The sequence below is a fragment of the Coenobita brevimanus genome, chromosome 87 (genome assembly GCF_032717465.1).
Source record: "Coenobita brevimanus isolate Jiangsu-jjx chromosome 87, ASM3271746v2, whole genome shotgun sequence".
NCBI classification, from domain to species: domain Eukaryota; kingdom Metazoa; phylum Arthropoda; class Malacostraca; order Decapoda; family Coenobitidae; genus Coenobita; species Coenobita brevimanus.
This window is the reverse complement of record NC_137040.1, coordinates 10,731,053-10,758,336: the sequence shown is the minus strand read 5'-3', so window position 1 is coordinate 10,758,336 and position 27,284 is coordinate 10,731,053. Positions and strand designations below refer to the sequence as shown.

The window sequence follows — 27,284 nt, the reverse complement described above, 5'->3', positions numbered from 1 at the left end:
AAGATGGGAGAAATAGGAAGAGAGGAGGGCAGGCACAGAAAAAGAATGATAAAGGCTAAGGAAGAAGTAGGCAGGACTACATCAAGTGAGAGGATGATGGTCGCCACCACCTACTTTAATGTGTTTTAGCCATAGGTGGGGTGAACATTGTCATTTTGGGGTACAGTTTACTAAGCTTGATTTTTTCCAGATATATTTGATGGTTTTCAGATTTTATTTGTTGGTTTTCAGATTTTATTTGAGTTATTTATAGGTGTCAGGCTTAAGTTAGCTTCTTTTACAGCTGTTAGGCCATTTAGATTGGTTTTAAACTTGTTTTTGGCTGATGTGGGTGGGTTTTGGACTTTGTTGGGGGGGGAAACCCATGGCTGAAAAAGGCATCCCATTACTTTACATGTTGAACCTACCCTGATATATGATACCCCACCTAATTATGGGTTTTTACCTAACCAATTGCATCGTTAAACCGGGGTATACCTGTACAGTATATATTCATTCATTCATTGCCAGACGCCATGTATCCCAAACAGGGTGGTCAAGGGCTTAGAGTTAATTGTTTTACAAGGAGGGGCACTAATCCTCCACCAACCCCACTTGACACGTAGGGAGAACGTCATGCCAACAGCATCTGGTGTTCCTAGGCGGTCACCCATCCAAGTACTAACCTGACCCAACGTTGCTTAATGATTTACTAATAGACAGATATTGCGAGATTCTTGTATTGCCTTCAATGCTACTAATATTCCCATACCCCTAAATATTGAAATTCTTGGTGCGTCACTTAATAATGCCCTCAGCTGAACCTCTCATGTCAGATCACTTGCTAAAACCACCTCAAAGAAACTTGGATTATTGTACAGAGTCCGTAACTTCTTCACTGACGAGCGGTTAGCTATAATTTACGAGAGTCATGTGCTCTCTCAGATAGAATATTGCTCACCCATGTGGATGGATGCGGAGAGGTTGCACTAAAGCAACTAGACAAAATTCAGAACAAATCTGTTGGAATTATCAATAACCCTTCTGTTACAAATAAACTACCTCCCCTACAAGTAAGAAAGAATGTTGCCTCCCTTTCATTATTTTACAGATACCGGTATGGGTTCCGTCAGGGACGCTCCACAGGCGATCTTCTCACCTACCTTTCAGACTCCTGGTCATCCTTCTTTCGGGACTTTGGCGAAAGCTTTGCCATTACACTTGACATTTCAAAGGCTTTTGATCAAGTCTGGCATATATCTTTAATTTCCAAACTGCCCTCTTACGGTTTCTATCCTTCTATCTGTGCCTTCATCTCTAGCTTCCTTTCTGGTCATTCTATAGCCGCTGTTATAGACGGCCATCGTTCTTCTCCTAGATCTGTTAACAGTGGTGTTCCTCAGGGCTCTGTCCTATCACCAACTCTCTTCCTTTTATTCAGCAATGACCTTCTAAGCTGTACATCTAACCCTATCCACTCATACGCTGATGACTCCACCCTTCACTTTTCCATTAGATTCCCACAACGTCCATCTCAGCAGTTACTTCAACAAACGAGGGATGAGGCTATGGCACACCTAGTGTCTGACTTGGCTCGTATCTCTAACTAGAGTAAAAATAATCTGGTTGTTTTTAATGCATCAGAGACTCAGTTTTTACACCTGTCAATCCGACAAAATCTTCTACAGGTATACCCAGTAATGTTTAATGATATTCAACTTAATCCTGCATCATCCTTGAACATGCTTGGGGTTTCATTTACTCGGGACTTATCTTGGAAAGATCAAATTACATCTCTTGTAAAATCTGCTTCCAAGAGATTGGGTGTGCTAAGCTGACTACGTTCCCTCTTTACCCCTGCACAAATGTTGACTCTATACAGGGGTTTTATCTGCCCCTGTGTGGAGTACTACTCTCATGTGTAGGGAGGCTCCCCACATACAGCTCTTCTCAATAGGGTGGAGTCAAAGGCTTTTTGCCTCATTAACTCTCCTCCTCTTACTGACTCTCTTCAACCTCTGTCTCTTCGCTGCACTGTTGCATCTTTATCTCTTTTCTATCGCTACTTCAGTGGTCACTGCTCCTCTGAACTGTCTGCATGCATTCCTCCACCTCTACGACGGGCACATAGCACCGTCTAGCAGCAAACTCTCATCCTTTTTCTGTCCAACTCTCTAATTCTAGAGTTAACCATTACTCCCAGTCCTTCATTTATGCAACAGGTCAACTCTTGAACTGTCTCCCTCTGTCTGTATTTCCTGCTTCCTATGATCTCCAGTCTTTCAAACGCAGTGTGTCCAGGCATCTCGAAATGATCGGATCTTGAATTTGGCTCTCTCTTGTATTTTGTTTTTCTCTTGGATGGAACAGTTTTGCGGGCTCGTTGCCTTTGGTTCCTTCTTCCTCACATAAAAAAAAAAAAAAAAAAAATGCTCATACGATGTTGCGTCCATTGTGCCACCTCTCCATGCCTTCCGTGGTGCTACATGGGCATCTGGTAACGCTCATGATAGGAATGTCACACAACCATATTTCAAAACTTCTGCCTGTCATAATTCATTTATTCCATGAACTGCATCTCTCTGGAGCTTGCTTCCCCAGAGCTGTTTCCCCCCAAACTTCAACCTACAGCTTTTCAAGTTCAGCTGTTACAGATTTTTTATGAATGGAGGATGCCAGTAATCTGGTGTTTGGATTTTTTTTTTCATTTGTTTTTCCCTCCTCCGTTCTGTTATTTATATGAGGAGCTGAGAGGAACAAGGTCACATATGCCTTTTTTTTTTTTTTTTTTTTTTTTTTTTTTAAAGGAGATAATCAAGCCTAAAGTTAGAGAAATGGCATTCACTGAAGAACAGGAAAATCAAAAGGGTTTGTATCCGTGTCTAGCTTAGACATCCATTTATTTTTTTGGTGAGTCTCATAGATTTCTGCAGGTGCATTCCTGCACTTTTATCGGTGTAAATGGAAAAAAAAAAAAAAAAAAAAAATTATTGTAACCCTCGGTAAAAGATAGAGCATTGTGTTTATCATAATGATAATATTGACTGCAAGACAGACAAAAGATACCTGTACTAAATGGGATTTTCGATCATAATGTTTCATTCAGAAGGCCTTACATCCACTCTCATCAGATGAAGGAAGGATCGGGGAAGACAATGCTACACTGATGTCATATACAGGTGTGGTGGCATTTGGGACCTTGTTCTTCTCGGCCCCTTATGTATATATTCATATCTATTTATTGTACTCTTACCTTACTCAGGAGGCCTTACTGACATGCAGAAAAGTTTGTTTGTTTTAAATTCCCTTACATCCCCCTCCATCCTCTGAAAGATATATAATTTTCTTTTTTCTGCTAAACAAAGATACCATGTACAGTAGTCATGTATTGAAGAGGTGTGTTTTGTATTAGCCAATCATCTGTAGATTATTGCAGCAAATAACTTTCCAGGAGGGATTGAATCGGGTGGGTCTGGCAAGGAGAATCGCAAGCCTAAGTCACCCAAATCCAGCGGTGGCCCCAAGAAAAAGAAAGCAGATAAGAAGAATGGTAGTGATGGTCCACATCAACCCGGCACACTTGAGGAAGCTGTGCGCAGGGTAAGGTTCATTTGTCTTTGTAACACCTTCAGCCAAAAAGCCATTATGGAAAAGTTAGCTATCATGAGAATGATGGGATACACAATACAGTACCTCATTTGAGACTGATTTGGTTGTACTACTTTTCAGTAATCTTCAGACACAACTGGTAGGTATTCCCTAACTGTATCTGATTGCCAAAAGTACAATATGTATGTATATGTGTAAGTAAGTATTGGACAGAATATTAAAAAGTTTAAGTTAATATGCTGCCTAGGTTTATGGGTGAAATACTAGAATGGTTGAAGATAACTTATAATTGTACATTGATTTTGCATTTTGTATCAGTTTTGCTTTTCTTCCACTACATTATTTTGCATACCACCAATATTTAATTCGCCCTTCATTGTTGATGTGGAAAGTTCATACCCTGTTATAAAGTACTGGTACAAAGGATGATGATGTTTCATTAACCCATCACGTCCCGACCACTTTCGCACCTATGACATCCCCCAGTCCCGACCACTTTTGGAAAAAAAAATTTTTGGCTAAAACTTCCGCTTATGTTGAGAAACAAAGGAAAATCACAAAGAAAGTGCTTACCGTGGTCTGCAACCGGTCAGAACAGGTGAGGTCCCCCATGCCAGGTATTGTATTGTATCATAGAGGTGTGAGGCGCTCACGTTTTCTATGGTAGGTAATTTTGGGAGAAACAACAAACAACACCTCTACATTTATTGAATTTGAACTAATAAACAATAAGAATAACAATATAATGAATTTCAATGACATATATATGAAAAATAAGCATTGTACCTTCGCGCGAGCATAACGAGTTTGGTCCGATTGGTAAAACGCTATGTGGTAAGTTTCTTGTTTCAGTCAACATATCATTTTTTCTACTTGTATACTACTGTTTCAATGCCATTTTACCATTTTGTACTGTATGTATATGTTTTCAGCTGTTTTCATTCATTACGATGACGTAGCATAAGTATAGCGCACATATGCTTACTCAGCGCACTCGCTACGACTCATATTTCAACATACATCATTGTTTTATCACTTTCATAATATTTTCTTCTTTACATTGAACCTTTCCTCCACCACTATAAACGTTTTCAATTATTTATATTCATTACGAGGGCATTTAGCGAAATGCTAGCGCATAATCTCGTAGCAACCACACTCTCTAACACTCGTGTTTCCACTTTTACTTTATTTCTTTTATCACAATATACTTTACCACTTACATTACACCCATTTACACCCCATTCTGCACTATACATATTTACTGACATTATTTATTCAAGTGAGCGTCAGAATATTGCATGAAAATACCCTCGCAATGAATGTTTCGACCAACATAATACTCATACACTTACATAGGAATATTCCACTTATATTACACCCGTGTTCACTTGTAGACCCCTATTTACATATTTACGGGCCTTATTTATTCCACTGAGCGTCTGAATATCGCATCAAAATACCCTCGCAAGTTATGTTTCCACTTAGAAATTACTCATACACTTCTATCTATCTATCTATTGCCAGACGCCTCAATCCCGTTTGGGGTGGCCACAAACAAATCGCCTCCAAGTCGCCCTGTCCCCCACCATTTCACTGCCCTGCTCCCAACTCACACCCCCCTCTCTCATATACCTCTCCACCCCATCCCTCCATCTCATCCTCGGCCTCCCCCTCCCTCTTCCCCCCTCCACCTCACTCACATACACTCTCTTCGTCAGTCTTTCGCCCTCCATCCTCTCCACATGGCCAAACCACCTCAGTGTGTTCCTCCTAACGCTTCCTATCACATCCACATCCACACCACAACGCTCCTTTATATCCTCATTCGTCAGCCTGTCTCTCCACGTGACTCCACAGGCTCCTCTTAAATAACTCATTTCCACTGCTCTCACTCTTGCCTTGTGTCCTTCCAACAATGTCCAAGCTTCACTTCCGTACGTTAGAGTTGGTATCACAATACTGTCATGTAGTAACTTTTTCACTTCCATGCTCACTTCCCTGTTTCTTATCACTGCTTTCAAGGAACCAGCAACCTTTCTTCCCTGCTGTACCCTTTCAAGCACTTCACCCTCCAAACCTCCATCCTTACTCATCACACTACCCAAATACTTAAACGTACTCACATTTTCCAATTCCTCACCATCTAACCTCGCTGTACATTCACTAACTTCACCTCTCTCAAAGACCATCACTTTACTCTTCCCTACATTCACCTTTAGGTTCCGTTTCTTACACTTACATGCTAATATTCCACTTATATTACACCCGTGTTCACTTGTAGACTCCTATTTACATATTTACGGGCCTTATTTATTGCACTGAGCGTATGAATATCGCATCAAAATACCCTCGCAAGGTATGTTTCCACTTAGATAATATTCATACACTTACATAATAATTTTCCACTTATATTACACCCGTATTCACTTCCATACTACTATTTACAGATCTACTGGCCTTATAATTACACTGAGCGTCTGTTTGTCGCATTTATTTCAGAGTATCAGCGTCCTATCGCATTCACACCTTATCAGAAGTGCAGGAGCGTGTGAAACTCACTGAAACATGGGTGAATACACAGACCCACGTCACACTGAACGCACTCATAGCGGGTGTCCTTTCTCTGAGTGGTGGGTCTCACGCGGGAATTGCTACACACGTGACACCTGTGCTGGGGCCTAGGTCTATTTGCTTGGGGAGGTATGGGAGTGGGGAAATGGCAGGTGGATAATTTCAGGGGAGGGTGGGCACCTGGGGCTGTGCGGGTGCGGTGTTGGGGCCTTTGAACCGCATATTTTGCAATAATCTCTCGTGTCAGCTCCCTCACAAATCCTTCAAAGGTTTCCTGAACTCCTGTTGTCATGGCGTGAAGATGGTGGCAATTCAGGGCAGTAATGTCAAGCAGGTTAAAGAATAGTTTTTTGTACCACTTCATTGTGGTCCTGGCACACTTGACAGTGGATATCATGGAGTCTGACTGGTCCACCAGGCGCATGTTGATATTGTAATCAAGCACATACTCAGGTTTCCATACGTGGTGCCTGTACTCGCTCCAATAATCTACCGACTCTGTACAGTGCATGAAGGGGCGGTGAACCGTGGACAAGAGGCGGACTTCTCTATTGTGGTTCCACACAGTTGCAAGGATATTGTTTGCCTGGAAGAAGACAACCTCATTCCTGTCAAGTTTCCGCCCCACCTTGACCATGTGACGCCGGTTCACCTTGACGGTCCCACATATCCCCATGTCATGCCTGTGTAGAAATCGAGCGAGAAGAGGGCTAGTGTACCAATTGTCAAGGTAAAGGACGTGACCACGATGAAGATAGTCTTCTATCATTGTCTTTACCACTGCTCCCGACAGACCAATGCTCCGATCTTCTATTATGTCCGTCTGTGCACCGGTGTACAAGACTATGTTTTGCAAATAACCAGTCCTGCAGTCACACATAACAAAGATCATGAACCCAAAACTGTGCCTTTTGCTGGGTATGTACTGCCGAAATGAAATATTGCCTCTCCACAACACGAGACTCTCGTCTGTGACGAGGTCTCTATAGGGATAAAATGAGGAACAGAATGTCTCCCTCAGGTGATCAAAAACCAGTCTAATTCGCCTCATCTTATCTGTGTCATTAACATTTGCAGGATCAGCTGCATCATAGAAATGGAGGCGGCTTAGAATTTGCTGAAACCGATTATGGCTAATTACTTGGCCAAATATTGGTGTAAGCATAATAGGGTCCCTTGTCCAGTATGCAGGAATTCGGTTCTTTCGTACAATACCCATCAAAAGTACCAAGGCCAAAAACAAAAACATTTCTGCAAGGGAGACTGGGTGATCATAGATTATTGAATGCCTGCTCCTTGTGCCCTGTCTTTCACTCTCACGCTGCTGGCCGTTAGCGAACCGGTTTGTTTGATCCACTATTTCCTCCACAAAAGCCTCACTGAAGAAAAGGTGGAAAAAATCTAGCCTGGTTGAATTTGGGTGAATACCGGGAGCAATGCATCCAGCACGCCCCTACTCAGTGAATGGGTGAATGAGGGGAGTAAAATCACTCCCATCCTCCCAATTCCAAGACACAAATTCCTCGTCCCGATCGTGCCCATCCTCACCTTCATCAGGGTGGGGAGGAGATGATGGTGGGGAAGGTTGGGGAGGAGGAGTGCGTAGGGCGTCCCGACTCGCACTCCTCTTTCCTCTGCCTTTACCCTTCCCCTTACCCTTATGGCCTTGGGGAACATCAGGGGGCTGTGGGGAGGAAGCCCGGGAATATTGGGGAGCATAAGACGTGCTGGGGAGTGGCTTTTCCTCACCTCCCTGCTTCATCACCACACCACGTGACTCCACCCACCCTCACTGCCCCAAGTGATAAGCCCCACCGCCTCACACCACCATGTGACTCACTCCCGCCACTCTCACTTTTTACACTCCTTCCAACACTCCCTTTCACTCCCCACTCCCTCAACGCCACTTCCGCCATCCCCAAACAAAACACTAGGCCCATACCTGTTAGAACGATGTGGTGTGCGCTCTGGGCCGCGATGAGTAATAACCTCACGGCCGTACTATGTGACAGCACGTCCCACGGCTATGTCCTCGTCCTCAAAATCGGGCTCCGCGTCACGTAGGGGCTGGCTAAAGGATCTTGCATGTTTATGTGCAGCCTGACCCTCTCCTGCAGCACGATAAGTCACGTAGCACCGCTTCCTGGGGAACAGGACTTCCTCATCACTGGTGCTGCTTTCCACATCCTCTGGTTGGACATAATCTTTGTCCATCTCCACGTCATTGAGTGGTGAATCACTATCGCCAGTAAAGGCATCCAGGGCGGCTTGAATTTCGTCCTCCGAGAGACCTCTATGCGCCATGTCTGAGCGGGACCGTTGCTAACAGGTGAGTGACTGAGCCGCAGGTGAGCGCGGGTCGCGCGGGGTCACCGAGTGTCCCCGCCTGGTGGCAGGTAGGGGAAGGTCGTGGGACACTACGTACCAAAAATCAAGCGCGAATTTTGAAAATTGTGGAAATTATGCAACTTGCAATTGCAAAACGTACCGGTACATTGACGGGACTGGCAAATGCAAAACGTTGCAACGTATCCATACGTTGACGGGACGTCTCGGGTTAAGAACTAAGATAAACTGATAATAGTGTCATGTTATTTATCTGGAAGAACTGCATGTATCATTTATTAAGAGGAAGTATGTTGGGGTTCCAGGTAGGTGTGTGGTTTGAGAAGGCAGGAATTTTTGATGATTGGTTGGTGCACTGATGAGGTGAGAAATGCAGATAATGCCTTTAACCTCTCCGTGACTGCTGGTGTCGAATGATGTTTAGCTGACATGGTCGCACCATCGTTTGAGCGCGGCCTATAAAAAACTGCAAAAATTTTTGGGAAGTGAACAAACGTTCTGAACATCTTCAGACTGACCTACTCTACACTACCATACACCTCATCAAGAAGTTCAGAGCCTGCTGCTGTGATGAGTGGATTTTCGATTTTTTCGCTCCTGGCCATGCCTAAACAAGTACAGCTTCACCCATTATCTTGACCTAGGCAGAAAATATCATGTTTGTCCTCTCTTGCTAAACACACACAACCATCTGTTTACGATTATGAAGCAATACACACACAAACAAAAAAGACATGATAATAAGTGAAAAATACATTTTTGTCTCGGTATCTTTACCTTTTTGCTTAGGTTTATTGTTCTGATTTGGATCATTCGATGCAGTGCGACTTGTAGAAAGCTGTGAAAACTTTCAGGAAGTGAACGAATATCTGGGACATGAGACTGACCTTCACTTCATGCTCTCACATCTCATGTCAGTTCACCACCTGTTGCTGTGACAAGTGGATGTACGATTTTTTCATTCGTGGCCATGCCTAAACACACATAGTTACATCTGTTATCTTGACCCAGGCAGAAAATATCATACTTTCCCACACTCATGACAGACAGGCAGCAACATGCAAAAATAACAAGGTAAAATGATAGAGAAAAGTGAATGTATTACTACGGAAAAAATACATTTTCCCCTGTCTGTAGACGTATTTATTTCTGCTTTGTCTCTGTATTCGTAATAATTAGACTTATTCGTAGTTTTGAAACTGCATTACGATTCTGTTTTTAGTCATGCACATGGTATGGGAGCAGCAAGTTGCAACTCAACTTCCTATTGCTAATCGGATCTGACCCTCCACATTCATCTCCTGTGGGAGAGCATAGCTTTGGGGGACGGGCAATTTTCTCATTTAGAACTGAAAATTCAACCCTTTCACTCCCTTTTCCAAGAATGGGCTCAACGATAACTTTAAAAATAACTCGAAACCGCTATAAACATATTTTATATCAGGTGAAAAAAATATTCATATATATATATGTGTTTTTTTTAGCCATTCCTAACATATTATGTACTGAAATCATTTGATATCAGCATATCTCATATATTCGCAACACTTCAGCACCGTTCACATTGTTTTGGGGGGTAAAAAAAATAATGATAACAACACCTCTGAAGTTGCACTGTAGCAGCATCTCTCGGTGGCAAATATCGGTTGCTGATATTTCTGCTACTTTTGCGCTCCATTGCAAGTCACAGAATGGGTCTAAGAAGCTGAGATTTGCACTGTTAGGTGTGTCTGAACTTTCTCTTCAATATGGCAAGAAAAAAAAAAAGTTCGAAAACTTCAGAAAATGACCCCGGCATTGGGCTGGCATGCACAGAAATTTCAGGACCCACAGCCACGGAAGGGTTAAAAAAGTAATTCCTCTACTTTCCGGACGCCCACTTTCCGGACATCCTTACTTACCGGACATAATCGTCCCGGGATCCAATACAGTAAAACCTCGATATAACGGAATTCAATATAGCGGAGCCAAGTGGACTAAATTCTTATGCGTCAGGAAAAGTCCAATAAAGCCAGAAGCAGTCCTCTCTTGGAATAAACGAATAAACAAAAAAATGGAGGAGATACCATAACATGGGTTCTTCCACTCTCCTCCTCCATACCTTCCATTCCTCCCCGTCCCTCTCCAGTGAGAGAGAGAGAGAGAGAGAAAGGTAAAATTGAAAATGAAAATAACTGTGAAAATGAGAGTAAAAGTGAGGGTGAAAGAGAGCACACAAGTAAATACGGAATGTCAAAGTCAACAGAGAGAGAGAGAGAGAGAGAGAGAGAGAGAATAAATACAGAAATGACAAGTGGCGTCCCCTTGGCATAAACAAATGAGGGAGATAGGCATAACCTTGGTCCCTCCTCTCTCTCTCTCTCTCTCTCTCCTATATTTCCTCCCCTTCTCTCTGTCTCCGCGAGAGGTGAAAGTGAATGAAAAAGTGAAGGTTAGTGAAGGCATTGTGAAGGTGAAATTGAAAGTGAAGGCAAAAATGAAAGTGAAGGCAAAAGTAGAAGTGAAAATGAAGTCAAAAGTGAAAGTGAAGGCGAAAGTGAAGTAAAAAATGAAGGTGAAAGTGAAGGTGAAGGTGAAAATAAACGTGAATGTGAAAGTGAAGTCGAAAAGTGAAGGTGAAAGGTGAAAGTGAGGGTGAATCTGAAGGTGAAAGTGAAGGTGAAGGTGAAAATGAACTCAAAAGTGAAAGGTGAATGTGAAGGTGAAAGTGAGGGTGAAACTGGTGAAAGTGAAGATGAAAATGAAGATGAAACTGAAGGTGAAAATTAATGTAAAAGTGAAGATGGTGAAAGTGAAGGTGAAAGTAAAGGCCAAGGAGAAAATGAAGGTGAAAATGATAGTGAAAGTGAAGGTGAAAATGAATGTAAAAATGAAGATGAAGGTGAATGAAAAGTTGAAAGTGAAGGTGAAAGTGAAAGTGAAGATGAAGGTGTGAGTGTAGGTGGAGGTGAAGGTGACAGTAAAAGAAGGGAGGGCAAAAGTGAAGGTGAGTGAATAATTGTAAATGTGAAAATGTGAAAGTAAGGTTGCAAGTGAAGGTGAAAGGGAAATTCAAAATGAGTGAGTGTGAAGGTGAAGGTAAAGGTGAAATGAGCATGGAAGAGAGTATGAAAGTGAATGTGAATGTCAGAGTGAACTGAAAGAGAAGGTAAAAATGAATGAGAAGGTGAAGATGAAGGTGACGACGAAGTAAAAAATATGTGAAGTAAGCGAAGTTAAGCAACGTTGGGTCTGGTTAGTACTTGGATGGGTGACCGCCTGGGAACACCAGATGCTGTTGGCATAACGTTCTCCCTACGTGTCAAGTGGGGTTGGTGGAGGATTAGTGCCCCTCCCTGTAAAACAATTAACTCTAAGCCCTTGGCCACCCTGTTTGGGATACATGGCGTCTGGCAATGAATGAATGAATGAAAGATAGAAGTGCCCAGTGTGGAGAGAGTGAAAGACAGAAAGAGAGAGAATAAATGCATGAATGGCAAGCAAGCCTCTGTGCATAACGAAAGGAGAAGTCAAGGGGGGAGTCCTGATGTAGCTTTTATCGGACACTCACTTTTTTCGGACTGGCTTAGGCCCCAATTAGTCCAATATAGTGAGGTTTTACTGTATTCCCAAAATGGTCCAAAAACCGCGAAAAAAAAAAAAAATTCCTGCCCGTAATTTGAACTTGGCGCGCACAGTGCGGGACAGCTTTGTTGTGGTGCGTCATTCCTCCGACGTCCGCTAGAGCACCCCTGCATCCTCCCCACTTTCCACCTGTCTCGTCGTGAGTGAACACTTGTCGTCATGGCTGCCCACATGCTCGCTTTTGTGGTGGTGCCTTACCTGCTGCAGGCACTCCTGCTGCTCTCGTGCCTCTACTTCATGTGTGTGATGATGGCCCCGCCACCTGAGAAGAGGAAGAGAGTGTTATTGACTCTGGAGAAGAAGCGGGAGATATTGGAAAAAGTAGATGCGGGATGGTCTTCTTCACGCATCCTCCGTGAGTTCAACCTGGCCCAATCTAATTTTGATATCAAGAGATCCCGAGACAAACTCATGTAGTACATGACTGACTTCTCGTCGAAAAGCAGACGCAACGTGGAGAGGAAGATGATGTTTACTCCCAAGTTTGCTGAAGTCGACCGCTCCACGTTGATTTGGTATCGACAGCAACGTGCTGCTGGTGTGATGGTACGTCGTACGGAGCTGAAGGCTGCTGCGGAGAAGTTCTCAAGGCTTCACGACGCCCTAAACTTCAAGGCATCCGAGGGTTGGCTCTTCGTGTTTAAGTTACGGCATGGCCTTACCAACCGTAAGTCTCTTGGCGAAGCTTTGGACGCTAATGAGGATGGAGTAGAGGAGTTTCGGCACAAGGTGAAGGGCTTGATTGACAGGGAGGGCCTCACTCTCGGTCAAGTCTACAAATCTGACGAAACTGGTTAATTCCATCGCTCTTTGCCTACGAACACTCTAGCCGAGGAGACGGAGAAGCGTGTACCTGGCCGCAAGCTCTCCAAGCAACAGTTATTTGCTTTGTGTTGTGCCAATGCTAACGGCATGCACCGGCTTAAGCCCATTATTGTTGGCCTTGCAAAGCAGCCTCGGCATCTTCGTGGGGTGATGAATGTCCTTCCTGTCGTCTGGTACCATTCCTTGAAGGCATGGTTCACAGCCCACATCTTCAAAGACTGGTTCCACCGCCACTTCGTCAAGGAGGTCATCCATTACCAGACGGTGAAACTGGGAATCCCACGCGACCAGGTAAAGGCCCTCCTTCTCCTCTACAATGCACCTGCCCACCCGTGCGACAACGACTTGGTGGCTGAGAATGGCCGCATTAGATGCATGTTTCTGCCACCTAATACTACTGCTCTCATCCAACCAATGGACCAAGGAGTGATCGTGGCAATGAAGCGCCTATACCGACGGAAGTTCCTGGACGAGGTGATGGTTGTTCTCGAGGACGAGGACGAGTGCAGAGAGGGACGGGACACGCGAGGCCAGCGGAATTTGGAAAACCTTCGCCGCTACAACATCGTCTGCTATTTACAACTGGGCCAGTGCATGGAAGGAAATCCCTGTCAAGACTCTAGAAAATGGTTGGTCTCGTCTGCTTCTCGGAACAGATGTGGAGTACGATTTCTTAGGTTTCGACGTGGATGACTTCCATGCACGTCTACGTGCGCACGGCAACGATGTTGATGTGGACGATGTGCGTGAGTGGTTGGATGACGACGAGGGCGATCCTGGGTATCAGACCCTGTCTGATATCGAGATCGCATCTTCAGTTGCAGGTGTCAGTAACCAGCTTGAAGATTCTGCCAAGGACGGCGACGATGATGCGGACACCTCTCAGCACGACACAACTCCAGCCATCCCCAAGCTGAGCGCACTCCGGGAACACCTAGAATTTGTTCTGGACTACCTGGAACACCCGGACTGCGACAGGGAGATGGGACCCTTGGGACTTGTGGAGGAAGTGCGTGCTTTCAGGCAGCGCATCATCAATCGTCAGAATCTTCGTTCCTTGTGTCAATCAACGATTGACAGCTTTTTTAGGCCCATGACCCCCGCTGTGCCCAGCCCTGGCTCCACTCCGTTGCCTCCCCAAGACAGGCCCTCATGCTCCGAGCGACAGCCCAGCACAACAGCCACGGTGGAGTCACCGCTTGACGTGAGATTGCGTCTATCTTTCGAGTTGTCTGCAGTGGGTACGCCATCACCACGACCCAGCGACGCACCCCTGGGTCACCTGCCAGCGATACTCTCAGACTCTGATAGTGATTAAACGGCAAGAACTTCTCCACTAGACCACACGGGAATTTAGTGTTATGCAGTGAAAGAAAAACAGTGCATACAGTATTGTAAAGAAAGTAGAAATTTGAGTGAAAAGACAAAATTTTTGGACTAAATTTAACGTAAATAAACTTGTGATTTGTTTTGAAATTGGTTTTATGAGTGGAAAGACTTAAAGTGCAGAGTGCAACACTTATTAAGTTACAATGGAGCATAAATAAGACAAGAGTGCGCAGTGTGAAGAGAATGGACTTCTGGGTGCGAATGACTAAGTTAAGTGCAAGACTTCATGAACAGTGTACTGCAAGTGCTTCAGGAAATCCTTCTTACTGTCAGAGTCTGAGAGGAGGCAGTTATTCATCGAGATGGCCATGGACTTGCTGTAAGTAGGCAGAATGTTTCATACTGTACTGTACTGTATTTTCCATACTATACTTACCTCAAACACCTCATTTCACTCTTTTATGTCCCTTATTGGTGTGAATATGTAGTGTCTTAGGTGCTATGCATGTGCAGTAGGGAGATGTTTTTCTGAGTTAGGCTAGGTTAGGGTCCATAACTACCAGTCCAGGAGCCAGGGACTTGTAAGTACCCAGAATGTTTAATATTGTATAAACCTACCTCAAAAACCTCATTTTATGCTTCTTTTGCATTTATTTCAGTCTTTTATGTGCCTTATTGGTGTGATTTGCATCTTAAATAGGTGCTATGCGTGTCCAGAGGGAGTTATATAGGTGTTTTTCTGAGTTAGGGTCCATAAGTACAAGTCCATAAGCTGGTGCCCACTATCCGTACAGGACCACTTTCCAGACATGCCTATGGCTCTATTACGTCGGATAGTGGAGGGATTACTGTAAGTAAAATTAAGGGTCTAGGTAAGGGAGATTGGAGAGATGGAGGAGTAAATTAGCAAGAAGAAGGAAGATGAAGAGACTGGTCAGAGATAAATGAGAAAAATGGATGGGGAATTTGAGAGTTCATTGAGTTATATACTGTATAAAGAGATAAAAAGAAGTTACAAGAAGAAGGTTAAAGACAGAGAATCCATCCATCTATTATCCAATCTTGTGTTGCCTCATGAGGAGAGGAGGAGCCCGGAGTTAGGCAAGTTGGTCCTGACATTTAAGATGAGAGTGACCAGCCTCACTCATCCTTGAGTGGCATTACGTGAGCAGTAAACCCCAACCATCCCTTGGATATAAACCTACACAGGCTCACTCCAATTGAAGTGCCTTAATTACCCACTAAACCACCAGGCAGTATCGTAACCAGTGAGGTTTTGCCTAAGTGACGTATTTGCTGCTGCTATACAGCTCAAATTGGGAAAAGTTCTCAATACCATCTCAGCACTTTTGCGGCACCTCGGTTTGGGTTACTGTTCCTAGAAGGGTAGTCAAGTCGTACCCCACCTGCTCGTGGGTGACCTTGCAGACACCCTGTTTTTTTCCATTTCTGTTCTTTGTGTTTTTTCAGTTTTCTTTTATTGTTTCCTAAATTAGGGTGGCACAAACAGGGGCGGCACTACCTAGGTTTATCCTGGGTAGTATTGTATATAGTTTTTGCTGTTGTTGTTGTCATTTTTTGTTTTTGTTTTTGTTCTCCTCTACCATGAGCAAACAACACCAGTGCCCTCGCTGCAGTAGGTCTGTTGTAAAAAGTGCCCAAGCACTGAAGTGTGCCTACTGCAGTGAGTGGGTTCATATAGCTTGTGAAAATTTGGACGCGGGTGACTATCCATTTATGAAGAAGAGCCACCAGCTGGGCTTTCGCCGGGTGTGTAGCCAATGCGTTGCACCAGCAGATGAGGTCTTGGCTGGTGTAGGAGGTAGTGTAACCAAGAGGGAGTTTGAAGATAAAGTTATTGGCCCAATCTTTCAGGCAATTAGAGTTGTTTCAAACAGATTGGAGGTACTAGAGACCAAGGTCTCATCACCCATGGCAGTCACGCAAGATCAGGCCAAGTCATTTTCGGATGCTGTTCACGGGTCTCTCGTGGGGGAAGGGAAGGATCTGCCTGGGGGCGTGATTGAGATCAGTGCTCATGGCCAGAAAAAAGCCATTCATAGTCAGCATGTACTGATTGTGAAACCAAAGAGCAGTGCTGATGCCCTGACAAATCAGATGGGACCAGAAGACATCAGGGGTGTACTTAACTCGGTACCGGTTGATAGCTGCCTTAAGCCCAAGGCTGGTGGGCTAGTGATGAAGTTTCCGTCAGCTAAGGCCAAAGGTGAAGCAACTGGGGTGCTGAGTGATCATTTTGGCTCTGAGGGCACATTTTGCATATCAGAACCAAAGAAAATGTTGCCTAAAATGACTGTGACAGGCCTTTCCTCTTCCTTGGGTGACTCTGACATCATCCCATACATTCTGAGAAAAAACAATAAAATTAAGATTCTCATTCATCGAGGTTGTACCCTCAACCTTCTTTTCACAAGAACAAGGAATGACACCAAAACTGCTGTCTTGAAGATGTCACCAGAGGTGAGATCCTCCATTGTAGAACAGGGCAATTACATGTTTTTTTTTTTTGTTTTTTTTTTTAATGCGAGGAAGAAGGAACCAAAGGCCATGAGCCCGCAGTAACAGTTCCCTCCAAGAGAAAAACAAAATACAATATAGAGCCAAATTCAAGATCCAATCATTTTGAGATGCCTGGACACACTGCGTTTGAAAGACTGGAGATCATAGGCAGCAGGAAATACAGACAGAGGGAGACAGTTCCAGAGCTGACCTGTTGCATAAATGAAAGACTGGGAGTAACGGTTAACTCTTGCATTAGAGAGTTGGACAGAAAAAGGATGAGAGTTTGCTGCCAGACGGGTGCTACGCGCCCGTCGTAGAGGTGGAGGAATGCAAGCAGACAGTTCAGAGGAGCAGTGATCATTAAAGTAGCGATAGAAAAGAGATAAAGATGCAACAGTGCGGCGAAGAGACAGAGGTTGAAGGGAGTCAGTAAGAGGAGGAGAGTTAATGAGACGAAAAGCCTTTGACTCCACCCTATTGAGAAGAGCTGTATGTGGGAGCCTCCCCACACATGAGAGTTGTACTCCACACAGGGGCGGATAAAACCCCTGTATAGAGTCAACAATTGTGCAGGGGTAAAGAAAGAGCGGAGTCGGCGTAGCACACCCAATCTCTTGGAAGCAGATTTTACAAGAGATGTAATATGATCTTTCCAAGATAAGTCCCGAGTAAATGAAACCCCAAGCATGTTCAAGGATGATGCAGGATTAAGCTGAATATTATTAAACATTAGTGGGTATACCTGTGGAAGATTTTGTCGGGTTGATAGGTGTAAGAACTGAGTCTTAGATGCATTAAAGACAACCATATTATTTTTACCCCAGTCAGAGATACGAGCCAAATCAGACATTAGGTGTGCCACAGCCTCATCCCTTGCTTGTTGAAGTAACTGTTGAGATGGGCGTTGCGGGAACCGAATGGAAAGGTGAAGGGTGGAGTCGTCAGCGTATGAGTGGATAGGGTTAGATGTACAGCTTAGAAGATCATTGATGAATAAAAGGAAGAGAGTTGGTGATAGGACAGAGCCCTGAGGAACACCACTGTTAACAGATCTAGGAGAAGAACGATGGCCGTCTACAACAGCGGCTATAGAACGACCAGAAAGGAAGCTAGCGATGAAGGCACAGATAGAAGGATAGAAACCGTAGGAGGGCAGTTTGGAAATTAAAGATTTATGCCAGACTCGATCGAAAGCCTTTGAGATGTCAAGTGCAATGGCAAAGCTTTCGCCAAAGTCCCGAAAGGAGGATGACCAGGAGTCTGAAAGGTAGGTGAGAAGATCGCCAGTGGAGCGTCCCTGACGGAACCCATACTGACAATCGGAAAGAAGGTTGTGATAGGAAAGATGCCTTAAAATTTTTCTATTAAGAATTGACTCGAAAACTTTTGAAATACAGGACGTTAAAGCAATTGGACGATAGTTGGAGGGTTGGGAGTGGTCACCCTTCTTTGGGACTGGCTGAATGAGAGCAAACTTCCAGCAAGAAGGAAAGGTACAAGTTGACAGACAAAGGCGAAAGAGTTTGCCTAGGCAGGGTGTAAGCACAGAAGCACAGGTCTTGAGAACAACAGGAGGGACCCCATCAGGCCCATATGCCTTGTTAGTACTGAGGCCAGTGATGGCAGAAAATACATCAACTAAAGAAATTTTAATGTCAGCCATGAGGAAGTCAGAGGGGGGAAGTGATGGAGGAACAGCACCGGAATCGTCTAAGGTAGAATTGGAGGAGAAAGTCTGTGCGAAGAGATCTGCTTTATCAGTAGACGAAATAGCTACAGAACCATCAGAGTAGAAAAGAGGAGGGAAGGATGATGAGGTAAAGTTGTTAGAAAGATTTTTGGCAAGATGCCAGAAGGAGCGGGAAGAATTCGAGTCGGAGAGTTGAGAGCATTTAGTATGGATGAAATTAGTTTTAGTAGAGCGAAGAACAGACTTAGCACGATTTCGGGCAGAAACGTAAAGATGATGTGATTCAGGGGTGGGTTGGCTCCGGTACCTTTTGTAGGCCCTCTCCTTGTTGCGGACAGCATTAGAACAAGCGTGATTAAACCAAGGCTTTCTTGCATTAGTCAAAGGATATGAGAAAGGAATGTATGCTTCCATGCCCGAGAGAATAACCTCCGTAATGCGCAAGGCACACTCAGATGGCTCACGGCCACGGAAGCAATAATCATTCCAGGGAAAATCAAAGAAGTACTGCCTGAGGGCCTCCCAGTCCGCGGCTCCAAAATGCCACAGACGACGTTTCACTGGAGGGTCCACAGGCCGTACCGGAGTAATAGGACAGGTTAAGGTAATAAGGTTGTGATCGGAGGAGCCCAACGGAGAGAAAAGATTAACAGAGTAAGCAGAAGGATTAGTTGTGAGGAAGAGGTCAAGTATGTTGGAGCTCTCTCCAAGGCGGTCAGGGATACGGGTAGGGTGCTGTACAAGCTGCTCTAGGTCATTAAGGATAGAAAAGATGTAGGCTTGTTCACCAGGTGGATCCGTGAAAGGATCTTACAAGATGCCACGCTTTCGACAGATTCTGGGTTACACAGTGTCATGACTGTCAGGGCTTTGGTCATACATCTGTGAGATTTTCTAGGAAAAATGATGAACCTAAGTGTATCATTTGTGCTGGAGCCCATATATCTAAGGATTATAGTAACAGAAATTCACCCAAATGCATCAGCTGCCCTTCTTTATGACATCAAGATGCTAATTCAGATTCACAGTTGGTTGCCCATTTTGCGTTAAGTAGAGACTGTCCAATTATGATTTCTCATAGGAATACATTGATTGAAAACACCAATTTTGACCATTCAGAAAACTGACTATGTCCCTCTTCAACCAGTTAATGATGGGTCTTTTAAATATTCGTTCTCTCCGTAGTAAGATAGACTGTATTAATGAAACTCTAAATCAGCACAAGCTTGACATTGTGCTTGACTGAAACCTGGTTGTATGAGTCTGATGTCGATATTATGGTAATGCTTTGCCTAAGTTACATTCAATTATTAGTATTCCCAGGCCTGCTGTTGCCTATCCGGGAGAAGGCATAGCACTCATCTCCTTGGCAGCACTTGCAAACGTTCTCTCATTGACTCAGACCTGACCCCATCTTCATTTGATTTATGAAAGTATTAATAAATTTCCATCAGAATACCATTAAAATTGGAATTGTCTATCGACCAGGTCATCTGGGCACAGATCGAAGTTTTATGGAGGAGTTTGGGCAGTTTCTTGAAGGGTTTTCTCTTAAATCTGGAGAACTTCTTGTTTGTGGTGATTTCAGTTATTGGGTTGACAGTCCAGAGTCAAAACCATTTTCTTCAGAATTCCTTGAGCTGATCACCAAGAGCAATGATTTCGATCATGTGAGTAATCCAACTCATGTCTCAGGACATGTCCTTGACTTGATCTTGTCCCCTATTGGTTGCAGGCGTGTATCAGATGTGGAGGTTGACTCATTTGACCCCCTCATCTCTGATCATGCTCTGAGCATTCTTTGTTTTGATGTCCTGAAAGCCCCTTCATATAAAAAAGGTCATCAGGTTCAGAAATTAAAGGAATGTTGACCACCAGTTGATGTGTCTTGAAATTGATCAGCGTTTAAACTACATTGATTCTTCAGATCTTTCTTCTGATGAATTGGTTGACATTTACAACAATGAGTTTAGGTCAGTTTTTGACCATTATTGTCCTGAGGTAGTAAAAACAATCACTATACATGCTAATTCTCTGTGATATGGTCCATCCATTAATTCTTTGCGTAGACAACGTAGAAAGGCAAAACATGAGAGGTGCTTGCAGTGAACTGAAGTAACTTGTTTGCGTTATGTTTTCGCGAGAAGAGCAGTTGTTTACAGTGTAAAAGCCAAGAAGGTTAGGTATTATTAAAATATAGTTGATTCATATGGTGGTGATAAAAAAAAAAAAAAGTGTCTGCAGTTGTGAACAATTTGGTTGGTTGAAGGAATGTAATTGTTAAACCAATTTCTGTATCTGATACCCAATTGGCTTCTGATTTTGCTTCATTTTTTACAACTAAAATATCTCACATAAGAAGTGATTTAGACAGCAGTTCTCCTAGTGAAGCGTACTCAGTTGACTTCCAGCCATGATGCACAGGGGATCATTTGCTTTCCATTTCATCCGCTGGATGAATGTTGGTGTGCATCAGGGGTCAGTCTTGAGTCCCATGTTGTATATCATGGTACTTGAAGCCCTTTCACATGACTTTAGAAACGGACTCCCGTTGGAGTTGTTGTATGCTGATGATTTGGTGTTGATTGCAGAGAATGAAAGGGAGGTGGAGGAAAGGTTTAGGAAGTGGAGAGATGGTATGGGGCAAAAGAGTTTAAGGGTAAATGCAGATAAAACAAAAGTGATGATATCTAGGGTTGGTGGCGGTTCTGTCAAAGACGAGGGAGAGTGGCCATGTGCAGTTTGCCACAAGGGTGTGGGAAGTAATTCCATCTTGTGCGGTGTGTGTCATAAATGGGTGCATAAGAGATGTAGTGGTATCAGAGGTAGACTGCGAGTTATTGCTGATTTTATGTGTACGGCGTGCCGGGGTGAGCAGGTGGAGATTGTCAGACGTGAAAGGATTGAACTTGCTGGTGAATCTCTTGAGTGTGTGGAAGAGTTTTGTTATTTGGGAGACATGTTGTGTGCTGGAGGTGGGGCTGGAGCTAGCTCTGTGGCTAGGGTGAGAAGTGGTTGGATGAAGTTCAGGGAGCTGTTGCCTCTCCTGACATTGAGAGGGCTCTCCCTACGTGCTAAGGGATCTTTGTATGCAGCATGTGTTAGGAGTGTAATGCTGTATGGCAGTGAGACCTGCGCAGTGAAGGAGGAAGATATTCGCCGGCTCAGACGTACAGAAATGACAATGATTAGGTGGATGTGCAGTGCGTCCCTACGTCCAAGGCCTGGAGGGGCTGGGTTTACAATGGAAGAGTTGAGAGGTAGGATGGGACTGGAGTGTATTGGTGTTGTGATGAGGAGAGGTAGATTGAGGTGGTTTGACATGTGGAGAGGATGGGGGATGATAATTGGGTGAAGAAGGTGAGAAGTGTTAATATTGGGGGTGGGGTTATGAGGGGTAGACCGAGAAAGACATGGGACGAGGTCATTAAGTGTGACCTTAGGGTTAAGGGACTAAACAGGGAGGCTGGAATGGATCGTGCAGCGTGGAGAGCCGCCATTAGGTGACCAAGGCCGACACATGCAAGCATGTCGGAGCCTTTAAAAACGAAAAACGAAAAAAAAAAAAAAAAAAGATGTAAACAAAGTCAAATGTTACATCAGAGAACTTAATAAAACATTTTGCTCACTCAATCCGTGTAACATGTCACAACTGCATGATGTGTATGAGCACGCTGCAGAATTTATCAGCAACATAATAAATAGGTGCTTCTTAGAAAGTAATTTTTTGCAGTCTGAGAAACGTTTTTTGCTTAGACCCGTAATTAAGAAACCTGGCCATGATGTCGAGAGCATGACAAATTATCGTCCCGTCTCTAACCTGCCTTTTTTATCCAGGATTATTGAGCAGGCCATGCGCGATCAACTCGTACGACTACTGGAACACAACCGAGTTGTTGTTCTTGTTCAATCAGCATACAGAAAATACCATTCAACGGAAACTGCACTAACAAGGATTCATAGAGACTTGGTGGCAAACACTTGTAGTGGGATGTCCTCTTTCCTAGTTCTGTTGGATCTGTCTGCAGCTTTTGATACAGTAGATCATAAACTATTGTTGGATGATCTGTATTTATATGGCGTTCGTGATAGTGCCCTTTTGCTCCTTAAGTTGTATCTGACGGACAGATCTCAGAGAGTGGTTGTCGATTACGTTAGCTCTGATTCTGCTTCCCTTTTATTTGGAGTCCCTCAAGGATCAGTTTCGGGTCCAATTCTGTATACTATCTACACAAGTAGTTTATCGTCTTTACTTGATGCTCACGATGTGTCCTATCATTTTTATACTGATGACACCCAGGTCTGTGTTAAGATTTCAGATATCAACGATAGTAAGACAAAGCTTGAATCTCTAATGTCTGATATTAAGATTTGGATGGCTAAGAGGAAACTTAAGCCGAATGATGGTAAACTGAGATTATCGTCGTCAGTGGAAACAGAAGGGGTGATGACACTGATAATGCCCTGGCTTTGAACATTGGTGTGTCACAGCTTCATCCAGTCAGTTCTGTTCGAAATCTGGGTGTTTATTTTAATTCAAAATTAAATTACAAAGAACATAATAATCAGGTTGTCAGAGGGTGTAACTGGCATATCAGAAATCAGTACTCTGTGAGAAAATTCCTGAATAGACGGTGCCTCTTAACATTGGTCCATGCAGTGGTCTTGTCTTGTGTTGATTATTGTAATTCACTATGGGTTGGTCTTCCAAATAATATACTAACAAAAGTTCAGTCTCTGTTGAACAGGGCAGCACAGCTTATTTTTGGTCTCCCCCCGAGAACCTCGACTATCCTGTTTCTGATTGAGTTGCATTAGTTGTCAGTAAAGGCTGGAATTGAATTTAAACTGTGTCTTATTACATTCAAGGTTCTTAAGTTTGATGAACTGAAGTATCTTGCTGAATTGTTAAAAACTCCATCGGCACGCCCGGGTGTGATGTTACGCAGTGAAGATGATTCCTTGTGTCCTGACGAGCCTGGAGCCATACCAGTCATCTTTCTCTGATTGTTCTTTTGTGTACAGAGCCCCCAGATTATATAAGAGATTGCCATTGTCCATAAGACAACTCTCTTCTGTTGAATCCTTTAAGAGACAGCTGAAATCCTTCCTTTTTTCAATATGCTGTGACTTGGAGAGAGGTGCTATGACTGATGATTATAAGGTTTAATTATTGCCACTTTCATATATATACGATGTAGTTTGTATTATATGCGACAGATGTCACAATTCTTGTCTATCTGTCTATTGCCAGACACCGTAATCCCTTATAGGGGGTGGCCACAAACAAATCGCCTCCACATCACCCTGTCCCCCGCCATTTCACTGCCCCCCTCCCAATTCACACCCCCTTCTCTTATATACCTCTCCACTCCATTCCTCCATCTCATCCTTGGCCTTCCCCTCCCTCTCTCCCCGTCCACCTCACTCACATACACTCTGCATGTCAGTCTGTCACTCTCCATCCTCTCCACATGGCCAAAACACCTCAGTGTGTTTCTCCTAATGCTTCCTAACACATCCACATCCACACCACAACGCTCCTTCACCTCCTCATTTGTCAGTCTGTCTCTCCATGTAACTCGTATGTGTGTCGAACAGTAGTGAATTCCCAGAGGAAGAACTGGCACTTTTGAGAAACAAATGGCCAGATTATTATTATTTGTTTCATTTTCGTTTCATTTTTAAAGGCTCCAACATGCTTGCATGCTTCGGCCTTGGTCACCTAATGGCGGCTTTCCATGCTGCACGATCCATTGCAGCCTCCCTGTTCAGTCCCTTAACCCTGAGGTCCCACTTAATGACCTCGTCCCATGTCTTTCTCGGTCTACCCCTCGTAACCCCACCCCCAATATTAACACTTCTCACCTTCCTCACCCAATTATCATCCCCCGTCCTTTCCACATGTCCAAACCATCTCTATCTACCTCTCCTCATCACAACACCAATACACTCCAGTCCCATCCTACCTCTCAACTCTTCCATCGTGAACAAACGCACTACACATCCACCTAATCATTGTCATTTCTTTACGTCTGAGCCTGCGAATGTCCTCCTCCTTCACTGCCCAGGTCTCACTACCATACAGCATTACACTCCTAACACATGCTAAGAGAGAGGACTCTCCCTTAGCATGTAGGGAGAGTCCTCTCAACGTCAGGAGAGGCAAGAGCTCCCTGAACATCTTCCAACCACTTCTCACCCTAGCCACAGAGCTAGCTCCAGCCCCACCTCCAGCACACAACATGTCTCCCAAATAACAAAACTCTTCCACACACTCAAGAGATTCACCAGCAAGCTCAATTCTTTCACTTCTGACAATCTCCACCTGCTCTCCCCGACACTCCGTACACATAAAATCAGCATTATCTCTCAGTCTACCTCTGATACCACTACATCTCTTTTGCACCCATTTATCACAAACACCGCACAAGATGGAATTACTTCTCACGCCCTTGTGGCAAACTGCACATGGCCACTCTCCCTCATCTTTGACAGTACCGCCACCAACCCTAGATATCATCACTTTTGTTTTATCTGCATTTACCCTTAAGCCTTTGTGCCCCATACCATCTCTCCACTTCCTAAACCTTTCCTCCGCCTCCTTTTCGTTCTCTGCAGTCAACACCAAATCATCAGCATACAACAACTCCCACGAGAGTCCGTTTCTAAAGTCATGTGAAAGGGCTTCAAGTACCACGATAAACAACATGGGACTCAAGATTGACCCCTGATGCACACCAACATTCACGGAAAACCCATCACTCAAATCTCCATGCACTCTTACCTGGGTGTGAGCACCCACATACATAGCCATAACCACCCTAACCAGCCACTCCTCCAAGCCAAGCTTTCTCATTGCCCACTTCACCACCTCTCTAGGAACTCTGTCAATGGCCTTTTCCAAATCAACAAAAGCAAAGTAAAGATCCGTTCTCCTACCAATATATTTTTCCTGAAGCTGTCGAACAATGAATATGGCATCAGTGGTCCCCGTACCTGGCATAAACCCAAACTCCATCTCATCAATATTCACTCTTTCTCTAATCATACCTTCTAGAACTTTCTCCATTAACCTCATTATCTGATCTAAAAGCTTTATACCTCTATAATTTCCTCTTTCCAGGGCATCACCCTTCCCTTTATACACATTTACAATTACACTCTTCAGCCAATCATCTGGGACAACACACTAATAAATAATCCTGTTTATTAGGTCAGTGACTAACTTCACCCCTAAATCGCCTGAGGCCTTCAACATTTCGGCAGTCAACCCAGACACAGCTTCTGCCTTCCCCACCTTCATCCTGCCTATTGCCTTACTCACAGTAGCAGCATCAAAGGCCAAGGGCCAGACACTGGATCTGGTGGCTACAAACCTTCTCTGTCCCAGTCAAACTCCTCATTCAACAACCGGTTATAATGCTCTCTCCATGCATCTTTAATATCCTCACTGTTCACCACTACCCTTCCTTCATCATTCTTCACACACTGCTCACCTATAATATCCCGATTATCCCTCTTCACCTGACCTGCCACCCTAAATATCATATTTTTCCTTTCCCCATGATTTAGGCTATCAAGTAAAAGTCTCTGTGACTCAGACTTTGCCCTGTATACCTCTCTTCTAGCCCTGCGCTTGGCAGCCAGATATTCCTCTTTGCTACCACCCTTCTTCCATTCCCAGAAAAGCCTTCTTTTCTCCTTAACTGCAGCTTCTACACCCTCATCTCACCACCAAGTTACTTTATGTCTTGGTAGTCCTCTTGTCCAACCGCAGGTTACATCAGTAACTCTCAAGAGATTGTTTTTGAGGGCTTTGTACTGTTTATTAATGCCTCTGTCTACAGCTCCCTGTTCAGCCACCACTCTCCTCAACTCGCTGTAGAAGGCATCCCTTACTACTTGGTTTTTCAGCTTCCATATTTTCCTCCTAGGTACATAAGTCCTCTTTTTCATCACTTGTTCTTTAAGCACCATATCACAAATCAGTAGTTTGTGCTGCTGCACACACTCCTCACTTCCTATAACTTTAACATCCCTCATTAACCTCCTATCGGCCCTCCTAACCAGAAAATAATCTATCTGACTGCTTTTTCCCCCAGACTCATACGTAATTAACCTACTGTCTCTTTTCCTAAAATATGTGTTGCATACAGTCATGTCTGTTGCCAACCCAAACTCGAGTATCCTTTCCCTTTCTGCATTGCTTATACCATACGCACATCCCCCATGCACTCCTTCATAACCTTGTGCTGCTTCACCTACATGACCATTTAAGTCCCCTCCCAAAACCAATATCTCATCATCCCGCATACCACCCACTAGATGTATTAAATCATCCCAAAATCTATCTTTCTCTTCTTCATCCAATCCTGCCTGTGGAGCATATGCCGATATAATCGCAGCTATCCTACCGAACAGAATTTTCACTACCAGTATCCTATCGCCTACTCTCATAACATTCATAACATATTCCACCCGTTTTTCCGCAGCCATCACACCAACACCTCCATATCCATTATTATTATTATTATTATTATTAGGTGGGGGCGCTCACCATCCACTCACTTGATGTAGTGCTGCTCTCGGGTGTCTGCCATTTCCTCTCTTCCATCCTTCTTTCCTCTCTTCCATCCTTCTTTCCTTCCATCCTCTTCTGTCTTTCTTTCCTTCATTCTTTCCCTGTCCTTCTGCCTGCAGGTGACTTTACACTTCCTCTTCTGTCTTTCTTTTCTTCATTCTTTCCTTTTCCTTCTGCCTGTGGGTGACTCTACACTGAGTG

General features: G+C 44.0%; 1 protein-coding gene across 1 annotated transcript in view; it reads left to right on the top strand.

The window, feature by feature from the left end:
* The window catches only part of Tmem214 (Transmembrane protein 214), a 358,745-nt gene that overhangs the window by 8,971 nt on the left and 322,490 nt on the right, over positions 1–27,284 (top strand). The window contains exon 2 of the mRNA XM_080281050.1: positions 3,431–3,579. Coding sequence (XP_080137176.1) covers positions 3,431–3,579 — 149 coding nt within the window. The remainder of the gene's footprint in view (positions 1–3,430; positions 3,580–27,284) is intronic.